At 37.3% G+C, this 20,092-nt stretch overlaps 1 protein-coding gene across 1 annotated transcript in view; it reads left to right on the plus strand.

Annotated features, from left to right (window-relative positions):
• The window catches only part of LOC127864596 (uncharacterized), a 766,023-nt gene that overhangs the window by 426,393 nt on the left and 319,538 nt on the right, over positions 1 to 20,092 (plus strand). The window contains exons 5-6 of the mRNA XM_052404359.1: positions 2,492 to 2,617; positions 3,834 to 3,951. Coding sequence (XP_052260319.1) covers positions 2,492 to 2,617; positions 3,834 to 3,951 — 244 coding nt within the window. The remainder of the gene's footprint in view (positions 1 to 2,491; positions 2,618 to 3,833; positions 3,952 to 20,092) is intronic.

Consider the following 20,092-nt stretch of genomic DNA (forward strand, 5'->3'; position numbering starts at 1 on the left):
ATTTTGTCCGCTCACCCATGAAGGCTGATGCATTAGTTGTTATTTTCAATCATAATCAAGAATTGCTCTGATGCAGGATTCAAATCGGTAATCCAATAGAACTGTTTTATATCATTATAAATAAATTGACGAAGACTGTGGACACAAGTCCGTTCTTGTGGTCAACATTTATTCCAACATTGTCTTTCCGTTATGACTATATTGGTCAACTTCAGAAATAGATAAACACATCCATGGACTTTGTTAACAAAATGAGCACCCACCCTATGCCCATTACAGTCAATTATCCACACTTTCCTGAGTTGTTTGCCCTTGTTTCTTCCCTAGTGATCCACACTTTCCTGAGTTCTTTGTCTGTGTTTCATCCTTAGTCATTTACATATTCCAGAGTTATTTTCCCTTGTTTTATTTGTAGTTATTTACACTTTCCTGAGTTTTTTTTCCTTGTGTTATCTGTAGTAATTTAATAAAAAAAGACCACTTATAATGTTGTTAGAACTTCAAGTCCTACCCTTTTTTCAAAATAATTGTATTCCTATATATATTTTGTAGTTTTGTGATTATTTTGGAAATAAAATATGTTTAAACTAAGTAATTTACACTTTCCTGAGTAATTTTCCCTTGTTTTATCTGTAGTAATTTACACTTTCCTGAGTTATTTTCCCTTGTTTTATCTGTAGTAATTTACACTTTCCTGAGTTATTTTCCCTTGTTTTATCTGTAGTTATTTACACTTGCCTGAGTTATTTTTCCTTGTTTTATCTGTAGTAAAATAATAAAAAAAGACCACTTATAATGTTGTTAGAACTGCAAGTCCTACCCTTTTTTCAAAATAATTGTATTCCTATGTATATTTTGTAGTTTTGTGATTGTTTTGGAAATAAAATATGATTAAACTAAGTAATTTACACTTTCCTGAGTTATTTTCTCTTGTTTTATCTGTAGTAATTTACACTTTCCTCAGTTATTTTCCCTTGTTTTATCTGTAGTTATGTACAATTTCCTGGGTTATTTGCCCTTTTTTCATCCTTAATGGTCCACACTTTCATGAGTTTGTTGCCCTTTTATCGTCCTTAATGGTCCAAACTCTCACGAGTTTGTTGTCATTGAATGTTAGCTGACAAAGGGTTGTTTGGGTGTAAATCATTTTTAGCTCAGTTGTTTTCGGAGAAAACCCGAGGTATTGTCATAACCAGCTCGTCGTGTTGTGTCGTCCGCCGTCCACGTCATGCTAAAACCTTAACATGTTGTCAAGGTTTTGAACATTGGCTATAAAATCTAAGTGCTTCCACCTACAACTTTGAAACTTAGTATGTAGCTGCACCTTGATGAGTTCTACACGCCTGACCCATATTTGTGTCACTAGGTCAAAGGTCAAGGTCACTGTGACCTCTAAAGAAAAATATAATAATTTCTGACAAGCTTTCATTTATTAAAAAATGCACCTGCAGCAGAGTGTTGGCACCCGTTATGCAATGCTCTTGTTTGAATGATTACTTTGACAGCCTCTACATGCTGTTGTTATACTGTATTAAAACTAGAGCTGCAACAGTTTGAATCAACTTAAAAATATTATGTAGGAATGGCAAAATAGTCTGTAGGTATAACTAAATCATTTGATGGGTTCTTGTCCCAAAGCAGTTGAAAAATGTTAATTAAAAAGCAATTTGAAGACACAGTATAGTGATGTTTATGCCACCGGATTAAATGAATGGGGGTATATTGTTTTTGGCCTGTCTGTCTGTCATTGTGTGTGTCAGTCAAAAACTTTAACCTTGGTCATAACTTTTGCAATATTGAAGATAGCAACTTGATATTTTGCATGCATGTGTATCTCATGGAGCTGCACATTTTGAGTGGTGGAAGGTCAAGGTCATTATTCGAGGTCAAAGATGGCTTCAAAGTGGCGCAGTAGGGGGCATTGTGTTTCACAAACACAGCTCTTGTTTCTTTTTGACAACCCCTGCAACAAAGTAGATATGTTTTTTGTGTATGGTTTTAGCAGGATATATGTTTTTATTGTTGACAAACAATCTTTTACCCAGGAATATTTTAGGTTTATATATTTTTTACTGCAAAAATAATGGTCAGAATATAATAATAATTATTGCATTATTTTTTCTATTAGTTACATCGGTCTTCATATATCTTTAATGTTAAGTGACACATGAAAAGTGTGCAGAATATGTGTTTGTCACCACAATGTTGACTTGAATAGGAATTGATAAGTCTGGAGTCATATTGCCTACAAAAATGTATAGAGTCATAATGCAACCTGCTCCAAATATTGTAAAATCATTTATACTTGGGAGCATTCAATTTCGTGGTTAAAAAAAAGACATTCCTGGACACATTGATTTTGGAAAGAACAATAACCACCTTTTTGATGTGTTTGTGTTAAATTTCGTGGATTGGTAAACCCAAAAAAATCAAAGAAAATTAATGTCTGACGAAGATAACTGATTTTACAGTAGTCTGGTAATTCTTTCAGATGCAGGCCAAGAACCTTGCGATCGTGTTTGGGCCGACATTGATCCGCAAGGCTGACGACAACATGGTAGCCATGGTGACAGACATGTCGGACCACTGCAAGATCATAGAAAGCATCATTCTCCATGTATGTACTGTACTTAAGCTTATATAAGGCACAGCCATGTTAAACGCACACCAATTCTGGAAAGTAAAATGTTGGTGTAAAACTATAATAACTTACGGAACACTGAAATGTCAAGGACCACAAACAGTCTTCACCTGGTTTTTTCAGAACACCAGGCTCTCAAAATCACTTTTCTGAAGACCTTTAACTTACCCAGCTGTCTTGTAATGCAGCTTATTGAAAATTCTATGAACTGACTTAATTGTGGGTTTAATTAGTTATCAAGAATTATATTTATTTTGTTTGTGTGTAACTTGTTATGTTTCTAGTTGGTTAACTGCTACCATATTTCACCACAGCAAGAATACAGTTGTTATTTATAATCTGCCATAATAATCTTTTGTGAAATAAAATTGAAGTAGAAAGAACTACACAATAAGACCAATTAGGACAATCTTCACTTGCCCCAAGCTAACAGCAAACATCCAATTCTTAAGGCTAGTGGATTAGAAACTAGTGGATAAGAGGCTAGTGGGTTTTAGGCTAGTGGGTTAAAAGCTAGTGGATTAGAGGCTAGTGGATTAGAGGCTAGTGGGTTAGAGGCTAGTGGGTTAGAGGCCAGTGGGTTTGAGGCTGGTGGGTTTGAGGCTAGTGGATTAGAGGCTAGTGGGTTAGAGGCTAGTGGGTTTAAGGCTAGTGGGTAAGAGGCTAGTGGGTTAGAGGCTGGTGGGTTTGAGGCTGGTGGGTTTGAGGCTAGTGGGTTTGAGGCTAGTGGATTAGAAACTAGTGGGTTAGAGGCTAGTGGATCAGAGGCTAGTGGGTTAGAGGCTAGTGGGTTAGAGACTAGTGGGTTAGATGCTGGTTGGTTTGAGGCTGGTGGGTTTGAGGCTAGTGGGTTTGAGGCTAGTGGGTTAGAGGCTAGTGGGTTAGAAACTAGTCGGTAAGAGATTAGTAGATTAGAGGCTTGTGGGTTAGAGTCTTGTGGGTTAGAGGCTAGTGGGTTTGAGGCTAGTGGGTTAGGTGCTAAAAGGTTACAGGGAAGTTTGCTCAAAAAGGCTTGGGTGTGCCTAAAGACCAGTGGAAAGCAGACCCATATGATGACATTTTCTGTTTAAGTATTGGCATCATCTGCAGTTAGCTGAGGGTTTGTTATTTTACAAAGATTTGCTACATGCTTTATGTTTGTTTCTGTGTGAGTGGTTCTTTGGCTCCTGTACATGCTACATGTTTGTTTTAGTGTGAGTGGATCTTCGGCTCCTGGGACATGGACAGCAGCGTCTCCACAGATGACGAGGCTGCAGAGTGCATGTCCTTGGTGTCAGCGCCCTCCAGCAGTAACATGAGAGAGGAGGCCGGTATGGACTGGTTCATTCACCCATTACCACTGAGATACTCACTTTGACGTAGTCCTTTAGAAAATCAAATTAAATATAGATTATACTTTTAAAGGCTTAGTTTCAAATCATGTGATACTGATGAGTTGCAAACATCATAAAACCTGACCAGACTGTGGCAGGCTTTTGCAATTTAATGCTTATTGCATATAGCCAGTTTGTTTTTGCTCTTGAGTCAGGTTTAATGAAACTTTAAAGGAATGATCCTTGCTTAAGATCTTTAATGGTGAAGGCTCAACACATCACGAGCGTCAATACTTCGACCAAAACAGACACGGCGTGTGACAACATGCGTTGTTACGGAAAACAAAAATTGGTTTGACCGGCTGATATTCAGTGATACAAATTACTTTTTTGTATTTTTTTATTCATTTTGTATACAATTAGTAGTTAGAAATTCAACTGTAAAAGTCAAACCTATATTTGATCTTCTTACAAAAGTTTGTATATAGATTTAATGCATCATGTTTATTTTTGTCTAATTTTGGTTCCTTCCATGATGAGTCATTGCACACACGATACATTTGTTCATCGTCATTTCATTTTCACAGTTAGTGTGAGAAGGCTTTTTGGTGGAAAGACATTATTCGATGAACTAGCTGAGGAACAGCCTTTTCATTGAAGAAATAACCCTTTAATTGATCCATCAATTTCTGTTGAAACAAAAAAGAACTTAAAATGGTGCGGCAGAGGCCGGCCCGTATCCCCACGCCGCATGTTTGACCCAGGGGACGCCCCAGGGTTGGTAATGGGGCCATGCATAGTTGAGATTGACGGTATTGTCATAAGATATGTTCAGTATCAATTTGAAGTGTCTTTTCAAGTTAGAAATAAAGATAAGCATTGTTAGATTAATAATATGGCTTTTATTTTTTACGGTATATTGATATAAAATGTAAACATCCAATGCAAATATGGAAATAAAATGTCAAAAATGTAGTCAACTATGTACATGTGATTGAAGAGTAAAGGCTAGTAGGCATGTGTCGACATGTAAAGCATAAGTTTAAACGACACCCAATGTTTCCTCCTATAAAATCATTATGCTGTTGAATAAGATCGTTTATGTGCAATCCTCTAAAAACGTATTTCAATCAACTTTGATGGTTTCTTCTTTCAGAGTTAAACCCACGTGAGATTGTTTCATGTATCGTGTCGGCAGCCAATCGAAAACTTCGGGGTGAAAGCCCAGCTCGCGTCTTGCCGCCGGACAAACGAAGCGTGTCCGTGTCAGACCCACCCCTTGGCTACAACGAGCGAAACATAGACAATGAGATTCTCATTAGGACGCAAAAGATCGACACAACATCCCGCAGCAGCCCGAATCTAGCAGCCATGCAGCATAGCACGGACCTGCTGAAACCATTACCGGATCTACCAGACAGACGCATGGCAAAGTCCCAAGACTTTGTAGACCGCGAATTTTCTGACTTCGATTTCATCGATTCGGAGAAAGAAAATTCGGTGGCTTTTCTTACGCCGATGACGCAGTATTTTTCAGACGAGTCTCTACTGGACCGGAATGACGAGTTGGAGCTCTCCCACGGCAGCACATCACTCCACGGGAGTTTTAGCCGACTCCGACGTGAGACGATCGACAGTCTGAGGCGCATTGAGCTGGAGGCGCGTGCAATTCAGGAACGGGAAGAACGGGAAGAGCGCCGACAGCGCGAGGAAAAGAAGCGTCAACTTGAGCGGCAAAGAATTGAGGCAGATATCCTGCAGACGCAGCGTGAGCTAGAGATTGAGGACAGGCATAGCGTGGAAGATCTGCTCCAAGCAACAACTGGATTTTCACTGAGTATGCACCCACACGGAGACACGCCAGAAGAATCGGGTAGAACCAAACGGTACGGTGGTAGAGACTCACACAGGAGTGATAAGCATATTGTTGTGAAGAGTAATGCTGGTTCTAACTATCGGTCAGCGCGGCAGCCCCGACAGACGAGCGCAGGGTCGCTGTCATCGCAAGCAAAACGAACGGGCTCAGTAGAAAATATGGCGGACGGACACAGCTTTCCAAGTGCTATTAACCGCCCCAACGCCCAGCCTGAAGGCTCAGTCTAAGAGGGACTCAGCAGAGATAAAGCGGCGAAGTGCGGGTTTAACCCGGACAGGTTCAGTGCGGCGCGGTTCTCTGGATTCCCTGATTGACTTGCTGGAGAGGCGGGACAACCGTATGTCCTGGGCTTCCACAGACTCCGATGAGGGATTTGATTTGCTAGCTACGCTAACCTCAACTTTCGATAAGAAATTGCAAACATTATCTAGTGCTAAAATGTCCAATTGTGCATCATCATCAAAGCCTCCTAGATGGGGTCTGAATTCAAATGGTGGCAGTGTAAGTAATGGCGCTTTACCTGATGCAGGCGATTCCCCGGCAGCTCAGACGGCGCAGCACCGACTCCCTCCACAGCCTCCCCTGTCCCACTTATCTCGGTAAGCAGCCATGCAGGCAGATAATCAGGGTCAAGGAAAGCAGTACAGAGATCCCAGCCTACACAGGACGCCACCGAAATCGGACGCGAAGATAGGATTGGCGACCAGATTTGAGAGAAGCACCACTCACAATCCTCTCTATGAAGGCCACAGTGAGCCAAGTCTTAACCTTCTGGTTCGGTCAGGTAGCAGCAATAGTGGTATCAACCTGCACAGTGATGTTACATACTCGGCTGATAGCGCTGTTGTCCAAGGGGTTGCTTCTAGGATGATGGAACGTTCTGAGAGTAACGCTGCAATCCAAGGGGTTGCTTCTAGGGGGATGGAACGTTCCGAGAGTAGTGCTTCAATTCATGGGGCTGCTTCTAGGGGGATTGATAGGTCCGAGAGTGATTCAAGGGTTGCCTCAGTCATGGTCGTGATTTCCAGTCCATCGATAATGTCTGCTGACAGCAGCGGTCGCATGGCAATACAGCAACACGTCTCTAAACCTCTCACTGCATACCAGTCACCGCTAAAGTCGTTCTTAAACTCGCAGAATGACGGTCTCCATGGTGACCCCTTAAGGACAGAAACCCCACCAAAACGTCCAGACTACCGGCCCATTACAAAATCAGAAAAGACCGAAGTGAATGTGAGACTATCTCAGAGCTTAGAGAAAAACAGAGCAGCTGAGGAATCTGACGCTGCCAGTCGTGGACCTGTCAGTGAGAGTGTGCCAAAAACTCGGTCTGCATCGCCGCCTGTATTCGGTAGGAAACGAAACGAGCAGTGTAAACGTCGTCGCCATACAGTGGGTGGTACAAGTGATAGCAATAATATTTTAGCAATGGACGCCGCCTTGTCAAACGTGAAACGACAGTCGGCTTGGGAGCAACTGCGACCGAACGTTGGTGTCAACGTTGTGCCTCACGCAAACATGCAGTCGTGGTTGCAAGCTGAGCGTCTCAGGGGAAGTTCACCTGATCTGTCGTCCCTCAGGGATAGGGGAAACAGACAGGCTACATCCTGACCTTGAACTTTAGTATTAACCATGTTTTGACCTTAACCATTGACCTTGGTTTTTACTTTGAAAATAAATCTTGGTTGGGGTTTGACCAGTGCTTGACCTTGAGGGATTTGATGCTATGTTTGGTCATTGACATTGGAGTGTTTAGGATTATGTGTATTGACAGAAGTTCAAAATGTCGCAATTCTGATAAAGGGTATTCAGCTGCAATCTGTTTGTTAAGAAGGTGAAACTTTGTGAACTTGATGGCATTGACATGAAATTTATATTGACACAGAGACTCAAATACAGTTGACATGAACTTTATATTGACACAGAGACTCAAATACAATCAGAGAGTATTTAGCTATTGATTTTGTTAGACAATATTTTTTTTAATGTTTATTAATGCATTGTTGATATAGGTATGTACATTTTATTTGACTTTTTTACTGCAAACTGTTTAACCTTTGAACTGTTTATTTAAAGCTTGAGTGTTAAATCCCCCAAACTGCCGCTGTTAAAATACTCAAGAGATGGAAACCATGTTATGTCAAATCATTATTACTCTTTGGACATGATTTTTTTCATTGATTTCGTGAGTTGATCAATCCGCGAATTTATCACAAACACATCGGAAAATGACCCATGCAATCCTGATTCTTTTTTTTCTAAAATAAAAAAAACATGAAATTATGTGTCTGCAAAAGCCATTTTTTTAAATAACGTTATTTCTTGCCAACGAATATAAACTATTTGGCAGCATTCCAAAACCGGTTGGTACTGGAATACAAATTGCTACGGTATTTATCGATATATCCTTACATTGAGTAGTTTCCGCCATTAAAGAAACCCCTCCCCCCATTACACCCCACCCACCCCTTTTTGCCAACTTTCCTTGTATTTGCAATATTTTTATTTGACTGAAACTTATAGATATTTGTTAAATAGAGTTGCAGATATTGTATTTTAAGACAGCATGTGCATGCATGCAAATTAGAGACCATAGGTAATCATTTATTCATTCGTGTATACTATTTAATACATTATTATAGTTGTATTGTACGGTTGTTTTAACAAGAGTTGTTTCCCTTTAATGTACATTTTATATTGTATGTGTACATTTTTAACAACGATAAATTAAACATGATTTTTCAAATCCATGTTCTTTGATGATTACGGAAGATCGGAACAAAATGCAAATACTGTTTAACATCTAAGTATGTATTTCTAGGTATTCTTTAGACATTGTGAGAACCCGAAGTTCGATAGAATTTATATAAAGTGTGAAACTGTTGTCTCCATGAATCAAATAACGCAGTTTTACATGTTTTCATCCGTAACGGTATTTAGTTCCTGTGTTATTCAAAAAACAACCTGAAGTAAACATATACAAACTAAGAATATATTCGACAGTTGTTTAAAATATTTGAAATGAAGAGACCTGTTGATAAATGTTTAAAAAATATTATTCCACGCAAAAATGGTCTGTGAATGTCACAAATTAACGGTGAAGCAAACAAGGTATGTCTTAGCAATGTTTGTGCAATGTAATATGTAATAATTAATAATGGACAATTCAGTTTAGTCCTAATACACAATATATTAATTGTAAAGTGCAATGTCCCCAGTTTGTGGCATATAAAATAACACACACAATAACTCGCATGTTGTGGGGTCAGTGGTACTTACCTGTAGCCAATTGTATAGTGCAATGTCCCCAGTTTGTGGCATATAAAATAACACACACAATAACTCGCATGTTGTGGGGTCAGTGGTACTTACCTGTAGCCAATTGTATAGTGCAATGTCCCCAGTTTGTGGCATATAAAATAACACACACAATAACTCGCATGTTGTGGGGTCAGTGGTACTTACCTGTAGCCAATTGTATAGTGCAATGTCCCCAGTTTGTGGCATATAAAATAACACACACAATAACTCGCATGTTGTGGGGTCAGTGGTACTTACCTGTAGCCAATTGTATAATGCAATACTCAACAAGTATCTTATCCAGTGTATAACTTTTGGTTATCTTATATTTAGGATACAAGCTTTGGTTAGTGATTGTATAGAAAATTGATACCTGAACAGAAGCTAGTTTTGGTTGAGTTTCACATTTAGCTAAGGTATTTGACTCCGGTTATCTTTATCCAAATAAAAGAATGTACTGCCAACATGACTGACACCGAATAACGGAGCGCTTGACTACATATACAATTTCGACGAGTTAACAGATTTACCAAGCTGACGATTATAAAGCTGACGTCAACAATGACGAATCGACAGATTCACGAAGCTTGACGATCCTAAAGCTGACATTAACGATGACGAATTGACAGATTTACTAAGATGACGATCCTAAAGCTAACATTAACGATGTGAAATTGACAGAATTACTTAGCTGACTATCCTAAAGCTGACGTTAACGATGACGAATTGAAAGATATACTAAGATGACGATCCTAAAGCTGACATTAACGATGACGAATTGACAGATTTTCTAAGATGACGATCCTAAAGCTGATGTTAACGATGAAGAATTGATAGATTTACTAAGATGACGATCCTAAAGCTAACATAAAGATGACGAATTGACATATTTACTAAGATGACGATCCTAAAGCTGACATTAACGATGATGAATTGACAGATTTACTAAGATGACGATCCTAATGCTGACATTAACGATGACGAATTGACAGATTTATTAAGATGACGATCCTAAAGCTGACATTAACGATGACGAATTGACAGATTTACTAAGATGACGATCCTTAAGCTGGCGTTAACGATGACGAATTGACAGATTTACTAAGATGACGATCCTAAAGCTGGCGTTAACGATGACTAATTGACAGATTTACTAAGATGACGATCATAAAGCTGACGTTAACGATGACGAATTAACAGATTTACTAAGATGACTATCCTAAAGCTGACGTCAACGATGACGAATTGACAGATTTACTAAGCTAACTATCCTAAAGCTGACATTAACGATGACGAATTGACAGATTTACTAAGATGACGATCCTAAAGCTGACAATAGCGATGACGAATTGACAGATTTACTAAGATGACGATCCTAAAGCTGACGTTAACGATGACGAATTGACAGATTTTCTAAGCTGCCTATCCTCAAGCTGACATTCATGATGACGAATTTACAGATTTACTAAGCTGGCCATCCCTAAGATGACATTAACGATGACGCATTGACAGATTTACTAAGATGACGATCCTAAAGCTGACAATTACGATGACGATTTGACAGATTTACTAAGATGACGATCCTAAAGCTGACGTTAACGATGACGAATTGACATATTTTCTAAGATGACAATCCTAAAGCTGACATTAACGATGACGAATTGACAGATTTACTTTGCTGAAGATATTAAAGCTGACATAAACGATGACGAATTGACAGATTTACAAAGATGACGATCCTAAAGCTGACATTAACGATGACGAATTGACAGATTTACTAAGATGACGATCCTAAAGCTGACGTAAACGATGACGAATTGACAGATTTACTTAGCTGACGATATTAAAGCTGACATTAACGATGACGAATTGACAGATTTACTAAGATGACGATCCTAAAGCTGACATTAACGATGACGAATTGACAGATTTACTAAGATGACGATCCTAAAGCTGACATTAAAGATGAAGAATTGACAGATTTACTAAGATGACGATCCTAAAGCTGACGTTAACGATGACGAATCGACAGATTTACTAAGATGACGATCCTAAAGCTGACGTTAACGATGACGAATTGACAGATTTACAAAGATGACGATCCTAAAGCTTACATTAACGATGACGAATTGACAGATTTACAAAGATGACGATCCTAAAGCTGACATTAACGATGACATATTGACAGATTTACTAAGATGACTATCCTGAAGCTGACGTTAACGATGACGAATTGACAGATTTACTAAGATGACGATCCTAAAGCTGACGTTAACGATGACGAATTGACAGATTTACTAAGATGACGATCCTAAAGCTGACGTTAACAATGACAAATTGACAGATTTACTAAGCCGACTATCCTAAAGCTGACGTTAACGATGACAAATTGACAGATTTACTAAGATGACGATCCTAAAGCTGACGTTAACGATGACGAATTGACAGATTTACTAAGATGACGATCCTAAAGTTAACATTAACGATGACGAGTTGACAGATTTACTAAACTGGCCATCCCTAAGCTGATGTCAACGATTTAGATTTTCACTACACAACATTGACCGAATAGAAAAACTGATAGAATATGACCCGAGAGACCAACTAGGAGGAATCAACCATTGACACCGAGGCGAAAAATATTAATAACTCAGAGATTTTTTGCGTCCGGGTTTTGTTTACTATTAATAAAGGATACGTCTGGGGTTGACATTGCAATTAGGTCAACGGTCTTGACATGAGTAACTGACAAACTGTGTGACCTTAAATACCAAATAATTAAATGAACTATGGTTAAACGATGCCAATGGGATTTATGAAACTTGAACAATCGGTATCCAGAATGATTTGTTGAAAGCGTTGAAAGAAAAACAATTTAAAAAGCCGAAACGTTATTTTGTCAAGCGCGGGTGATTGCATTAATGTGTATAATTACCGAAAACCCCTTAAGAGAGCGTCTTTATTTTTAGCTCACCTGTCACGTTGTGCGTGCGTGTGTCCGTGAACAATTTGTGTAGACAGTAGAGGTCAGTTTTCATCCAATCTTAATGAAATTTGGTCAGAATGTTTATCTTGATGAAATCTGGTTTGGGATTGTATTTGGGTCATCTGGTGTCAAAAACTAGGTCACTAGGTCAAATAATAGAAAAACCTTGTGTAGACAAGAAAGTTCACGGGTTTTATCCAATCTTATTGAAATTTGGCCACAATGTTTATCTTGATGAAATCTGGATTAGGATTGTATTTGGGTCACCTGGGGTCAAAAACTAGATCACTAGGTCAAATAATAGAAAAACCTTGTGTAGACAATAGAGGTCACAGTTTTCATCCAAACTTTATGAAATTTGGTCAGAATGTTTATCTTGATGAAATCTGGGTTGGGATTGTATTTGGGTCATCTGGGGTCAAAAACTAGGTCACTAGGTTAATATATACAAAAACCTTGTGTTGGCAAAAGAGGTCACATATTTCATCAAATCTTTATGAAATTTGGTCAGAATGTTTATCTTGATAAAATCTAGGTTGGGTTTGTATTTGGGTCATGTGGTGTCAAAAACTAGGTCACTAGGTCAAATAATAGAAAAACCTTGTGTAGACAATAGAGGTCACAGTTTTCATCAAATCTTTATGAAATTTGGTGAGAATATTTATCTCGATGAAATCTGTGTTGGGATTGTATTTGGGTCATCTGGGGTCAAAAACTAGGTCACTAGGTCAAATAATAGAAAAACCTTGTGTAGGCAATAGAGGTCACATATTTCATCCAATCTTTATGAAATTTGGTCAGAAAGTTTATCTTGATAAAATCTGGGTTGGGTTTGTATTTGGGTCATGTGGGGCCAAAAACTAGGTCACTAGGTCAAATAATAGAAAAACCTCGTGTAGACAATAGAGGTCACAGTTTTCATCAAATCTTTATGAAATTTGGTCAGAATGTTTATCTTGATGAAATCTGGGTTGGGATTATATTTGGGTCATATGGGTCAAAAACTAGGTCACTAGGTCAAATAATATAACAACCTTGTATAACAATAGAGGTCACAGTGTTCATCATATCTTTATGAAATTTGGTCAGAATGTTCATCTTGATGACATCTGGGTTGATATTGTATTTGGATCATCTCGGATAATGTATTTGGATCATCTCGGGTCAAACACTAGGGCAAATAATAGAAAAACCATGTGTTGACAATAGAGGTCACAGATTTCATCCAATCGATATGAAATTTGGTCAGAATGTTTATCTTGATAAAGCCTGGGTTGGGATTTTATTTGGGTCATGTGGGGTCAAAAACTAGGTCACTAGGTCAAGTAAAAGAAAAACCTTGTGTTGACAATAAAGGTCTCATTTTTCATCCAATCTATATTCAATTTGGTCAGAATGTTTATCTTGATAAAATCTGTGTTAGGACTGTATTTGGGTCATCTGGGGTCAAAAACTAGGTCACTAGGTCAAATAATAGAAAAAACCTTGTGCAGACAATAGAGGTCACAGTGTTTATCCAATCGTTGTGAAATTTGGTCAGAATGTGTATCTTGATAAAATCTGGATTGGGATTGTATTTGGGTCATCTGGGGTCAGAAACTAGGTTACTAGGTCAAATCATAGAAAAACATTGTGAAGACAATAAAGGTCAAAGTTTTCATCTGATCTTAATGAAATATGGTCAGAATGTTTGTCTTGTCAAAATCTAGGTTGGGACCGAATTTTGGTCATCTAGGGTTAAAAACTAGGTCACTAGGTCAAAGTTAAAAAACCTTGTGTAGACAGTAGAGGTCAGTTTTCATGCTAACTTAATGCAATTTGGCAAGAATGTAAATCTTGATGAAATCTGATTTTGGATCGTATATGGGTCATCTGGGGTCAAAAATTTGGTCACCGGGCCAATTCTAGTTAAACCTTTTGTAGATGAAAGAGGTCACAGTTTTCATCACCTCTGAATAAAATGTTGTCAGGATGTATTAATTCATAAAATCTGGCTTGGGTATACAATTGTATATGGGTCTGATAGAATTTAAATTGATGTAGCAAGGTTAGTCAGGTGAGCAATTTAGGGCTATCATGGCCCTCTTGTTTAAAAATAAACTATTGCGTGTGAAGCTTTCTATACTGAAATTTCATACATATTTAAATTGTAAAACCTTGGTGGATTCCGGAACCGCTTTGCGTAACTTATCAAAATCCCTTCGTATAAATCGCTGTTTTATGTATAAAACTAATGCAAACATTTATGTATTCATAGTTTCATAGTTTCGAGAAATGCCATCAAAGAAGTGATACATATTACAAGTACCACTAGTACATGTGGTAACTTGGCTTTGTCGATACCCTCGCGAACGTCTTAGTTTATGTTCTGCCATCGGCCGCTTCTAGGTATAGCATAAACGAATTCACCGTTTTAGAACGTTAAATTTTTTGCAAATATTACCCAATGATTTGTTGTTTTGCATTCTCAAATAAAGTGATTGATACAATTTATTTAAGGACCCATGAACACTCAAAATCAACGAATACGTCGTAAAATAAAGTTAACCCACACACTAAATCAGTGTTCCATATGCGATAGCCAAAATTGTAACGCTAGATGTGGTCAAGTAACATTGATTTATGAGATACAAATTGTTCATTTTTAGCGAGGCTGTTTTCGGAGAAAACCCGAGCAATTGTCATAGCCAGCTCGTCGTCCGACGTCCGCTGTAGGCGTCGTGCTAAAACCTTAACATTTGCCATAACTTTTTAAATATTGAAGATAGGACCTTGATATTTTGCATGCATGTGTATCTCATGGAGCTGCACATTTTGAGTGGTAAAATTTTAAGGTGAATATCATCCTTCAAGGTCTAGGGTAAAACAAAAACAAAGTCAAGGGAAGTAATAAGCTTTAAATGCACATAGTTATCTGACCTGCCCACGTATATATCTTTGTTAAATAAATCAAAGCGGCGCAGTAGGCGGCATTGTGTTTCTGACAAACATATTGTGGTAAAAGGTCAATGTCATCCTTTACAGTCTATGGTAAAAATACAGATTTAAGGGAAGTAATAAGCTTTAAAAGGGAGAAAAATATTCAATATTGAACATAGCCACTTTATATATTTGGCATGCATGTGTATCTCATGGAGCTGCACATTTTGAGTGGAGAATCTACAGTCACGGTAGTGGCTTTTAATTATTTGCTACTAAAAATAGAGATTTGTTACAGACAATTTTTTTCAAGGGAAGTAATTTATATAATTAATCTCATATTATATATTTCCCTACCAAGAATTGAAGTTCTTTTCACAGTTACTGTACAGATTTAGTATTTTGATTATTTATAACCCAAATTATTGATTTGTCAAAGTTCTTTTCTAAATGATATAAATATAATTTCTTTGATGTTCTTTACATACCTATGGACTTCTGTCCATAGATACATGATCAACTCTGGCTATGATCTCTTAAACCACAGGCTTTAGTTGTCAGTGATGTCTGACATGGTCATAATTGACTGTGAGACCCTCCCCCCCCCCGGTTGGATTGAACAAAAGTCAAGGGAAGTAATAACCTTTAAAGGGAGATGATTTCTTTACCTGCAAAATATGATAAATAAAAATGTTGTTTCAATGCGGCGCAGTAGGAGGCATTGTGTTTCTGACAAACACATCTCTTGTTGGGTCACTAGGTCAAAGGTCAAGGTCACTGTGACCTTTTAAAAAAAATCTGACAAGCTTTCGCAGCCGAGCATGTTACCCGTTATGCGGTGCTCTTGTTATTTTTGTGTGACAATTTAATCCATTTGAACTTTCCACTACAATATCCTATCATTTACGAGCTAAAGCAATATTGGCTTTGGGCAACGTCGGAGGCTTGACCTAATTCTCATGGATAATTATGTGATTAATAAGCGGAGCTCAAGCGAGGACATCCTGCTCTTGGCGATTCAGCAAGAAACAAAAGGAAAAGAGAGCATAACATAACCGAATGGAACTGCGTCAAGGAAACAATGGTGTTGTCACATGATTTTGAAGTTGCCGGTTAGCTATTATAATAGAGCACTGACCAAATGAAAGTATAGGCATGTGCGCTCGAAATTATGCAAATTAACTCAAACCAAATAAATCCGATCCTTACTCGAGATCATCAGTAAAACGAAACAATACGACATCGTGAAGCAAGTTTTAAATGCTAAAAAATTCAGAATGTTTGTACTTTGACATTTTTACACAAATGTTTATTGTTGTATGGTCTTCCTAATTGGAATTAACCTTCATGTGGCAAATTTTGTTGATGGAAGTAATTATATAACAATATAATATTATTTTAAGTCTGTTTTTAAGATTCAAAAGATACCAACATTTTGTAGGGTCAACTTAAGTCAATCACATTTTGTAGGGTCAACTTAAGTCAATCACGTTTTGTAGGGTCAACTTAAGTCAATCATGTGTAGCTCCCTCATTCTTGATTAGGTCAAGATATCCAAAAACTAACACCGGAGTCGTGCTAAGCGATAAATATATGGTTCTGAAAACTTTCATGTTTTTTGTCAAGGAAACGGTATTGCCCTAAATTCAACATTTTCCCTGATGCAAACATTAGGTCAAATTTTGGTAAAAAAAATGTCAAATTTCAAGGACAAAAACCAAACCTCATTTTGATGTGACGTCTGCATCACTGAGCATTAATCTGAAGTGTGCTTAAAGATATCTGATAATATTCAAAAGTTATACACGTTTCGTAGGGTAAATTTAGGACAAACATTTGAAGCTTCCTAATACATGAAGGGGGTCAATATAAAAAAAACAGCCGATTAGTGCCAAGCGATAAATCCTTACAAGGATTTGAAGAGCTTAATGTGTTGTGTCAAGGTCACGCTTTTACAAAAAAATCAACATTTTCCCTTTTGAGGTCAACTTTTTGCAAAAAATGTCTAAGTTAAAGTACATCAAACAAACCTCATTTTGATGTGACATCTGCATCGGTGATCACAAATTTGAAGTTCGTTTTGAGATATCTTGTAAGATTTATAATTTATACACATTTGGTAGGGTCAATTTAGGTCATACATTTGTAGCTCGGTACTCTTGAAGATATCCGAACACTAGCACCAGATTCGTGCTCAGCGTAGACTCCGTACATGGATCTGATCAGTTTAATATGTTGTGTCAAGGCAGGGACCTATACACCAAAATTAAACATTTTCCACATGTATGCATCAGGTCAAATTTTGGGTCAAAATGTAAAAGTTCAATGACATCCAGCAAATATCAATGTCTAAGTGACGTCTGCATCGCTGAGCACAAATATGAAATCCGTTTTGAGATTTCTTGTAAGATTCAAAAGTCATATACGTTCCGTATGGTCAATTTAGGTAAAACATTTGTAGCAAATACTGTTTACCGAAATTGTCAAGAACCAGGATAACCACTGGCGCAGCTAGAAATAGTTCTGTTTGCATGTTTCTTTTGTACAGTATATAGTGCGATAAACATTGCACGATGATAGTTAAACATCGCAACAATACACTTACAAAGGACATATTGTATTTATGTAATATTTACAATATTAACATCAAATAGTTTTGCAAACGTTTAAAACATACCAATTTTACTGCGGGAATAATAACAATCACATTGTCAACAATTCATGTAATTCTTTAACAAGTGCAGGAAGCCCTTGTTTGACATTTGTATCACTAAGTATAATATTTATCTTTTTGCAAGGGGCACAGGACTTACCGGCGACATGGTGAACATTTATTGCGAGTTATTTTCAAGTTTTATGATGAATAATTAAGGTGCAATCTAGACACGCTAAATAATGCTCATCTTACCTTTAACGTTCAAGTGTGATGTTTACCTTTGAGCTAGGGACCATTGTCTTACACACATCGTCTTCACAAGGCGAATATATTTGGCAAGTTATTTAAAATGATGAATGCCGAAGTAACTGTTTGTACTTGATTTTGAACTCAAAGTGTCACTTTCAATCTTTTTTAAAAAAGACGAAAATCTATACCCCGTCATTATTACCATTTTGACATAAGTGACCCCTGTGACCTTGACTTGGTGAATCATAATTCAAAAATAGTTATATCTTGAAGACGACTAATCATCATGTAAAATGTGTGTGTGTAAGGAATAGTTTCTTAAAATTCTGAAGAATAAAGAAGAGTGACAAAAGTGTTATAGAGGACTTATGGACGAGTGGACTGTTACAATAAAACAAAATATACTCCCCAGGTTCAATAGGCGACAGTTAAATATAAATGGAAAGACAATCATTGGAGATTTTTATTTGTAATAACAACAAAGTGTCACTAATCAATAATATTACACATGAATGGCTATGCACTTTATCGAGAGTGCAACAACAAACTTATATAGGGAAATGCATATCACCAACATAAACATGTTCAATTATTTACATACAACATTTTATATAGAAATGGTTGAACAAAACAACAGGATTAGTGTTATGCACTTTGTCTTAACAAAACAACCACAATAAAAAGTAAAAGTACGAACGTTTATAGACAATATAACATTCAGTATGCAAGAAAATTTAAACACATTCAAATAAATGCAACAGATGCCCGGTTACAGTTTAGATAATATTTTAACATTTTAAAATTAAAATCCTCTTAGCGCTTTTGAAGATATTTACACAATTCAGACATAGGCATAAACAATCATGCAATCATTTACGAAGACCCTGAAGTACACAAGCGACCGATAAGTTCCTACGTGTACTTTCCATAGAGATTATTACCCTATATTTGCTTATTCAAAATGATTATTTGGAGTAGACAAAAATATAAACACATTATTTTTAAAATTGAATTAAAATTGAATTTAATACGGAATTAAAAATATGGACCTATACTTCTTTTGTTTTCAAATATTTTTATTGTTATTTTTATGTATCAATTTTATCAATCTACCACACAATTTAAAACAAGAGCACGGCATAACGGGTGCCACGCTCGGCTGCGAAAGCTTGTCAGATTTTTTTTGTAGAGGTCACAGTGACCTTGACCTTTGTAACCTTTGACCAAGTGACCCAACAAGAGATGTGTTTGTCAGAAACCCATTGCCCCCTACGGCGCCGCATAAATAACTAATAAAACTAATAACTAATAACCGCTCATCTATTTTTCTTTTTAAAGGTGTAGGGACCTATCTCAATTTCAATCACAAAGGAGGGAAGGGTGGAGTGGAGAGGGGTGTATAGTGTGGTGGTGTGGTCATGTATTACATTATCTTCCAAAAATGCAAAATAAATGAAAAAAAAAGTTAATTTTTTTTGGGGGGGCGGACTCTTGGGTGGGATGGTTGGACGGCATTTAAAAATTAAAACAATAAAAATAAATATTTGTGTTTTTTAACCATTTTTGAAAAAAAGAGAGATGTGTTTGTCAGAAACACAATGCACCGCTTTGAAAAAGATTTTTGTTGTTTTTTTTTACCTTTGACCTTGAAGGATGACCTTGACCTTGAACTTCCACCACTCAAAATGTGCAGCTTTATGAGAAGGCCGCTTTGAAATATTATTTTTTTTACCTTTGACCTTAAGGATTGACATTGACCTTGAAGGATGACCTTGACCTTGAACTTCCAACACTCAAAATGTGCAGCTTCATGATAACGCCGCTTTGAAATATTTTTTTTTTTACCTTGAAGGATGACCTTGACCTTGACGAATGACCTTGACCTTGAACTTCCACCACTAAAAATGTGCAGCTTCATGAGAACGCAGTTTTGAAAAAAAATTATTTATTTTTTTTTACCTTAAAGGATGACCTTGACCTTGAACTTCCACCACTCAAAATGTGCAGCTTCATGATAATGCCGCTTTGATTTTTTTTTGGACCTTTGACCTTGAAGGATGACCTTGACCTTGAAGAATGACCTTGACCTTGAACTTCCACCACTCAAAATGTGCAGCTTCATGATAATGCCGCTTTGAAATTTTTTATTTGT

This window comes from Dreissena polymorpha, chromosome 1, assembly GCF_020536995.1.
Source record: "Dreissena polymorpha isolate Duluth1 chromosome 1, UMN_Dpol_1.0, whole genome shotgun sequence".
In the NCBI taxonomy this organism is placed as follows: domain Eukaryota; kingdom Metazoa; phylum Mollusca; class Bivalvia; order Myida; family Dreissenidae; genus Dreissena; species Dreissena polymorpha.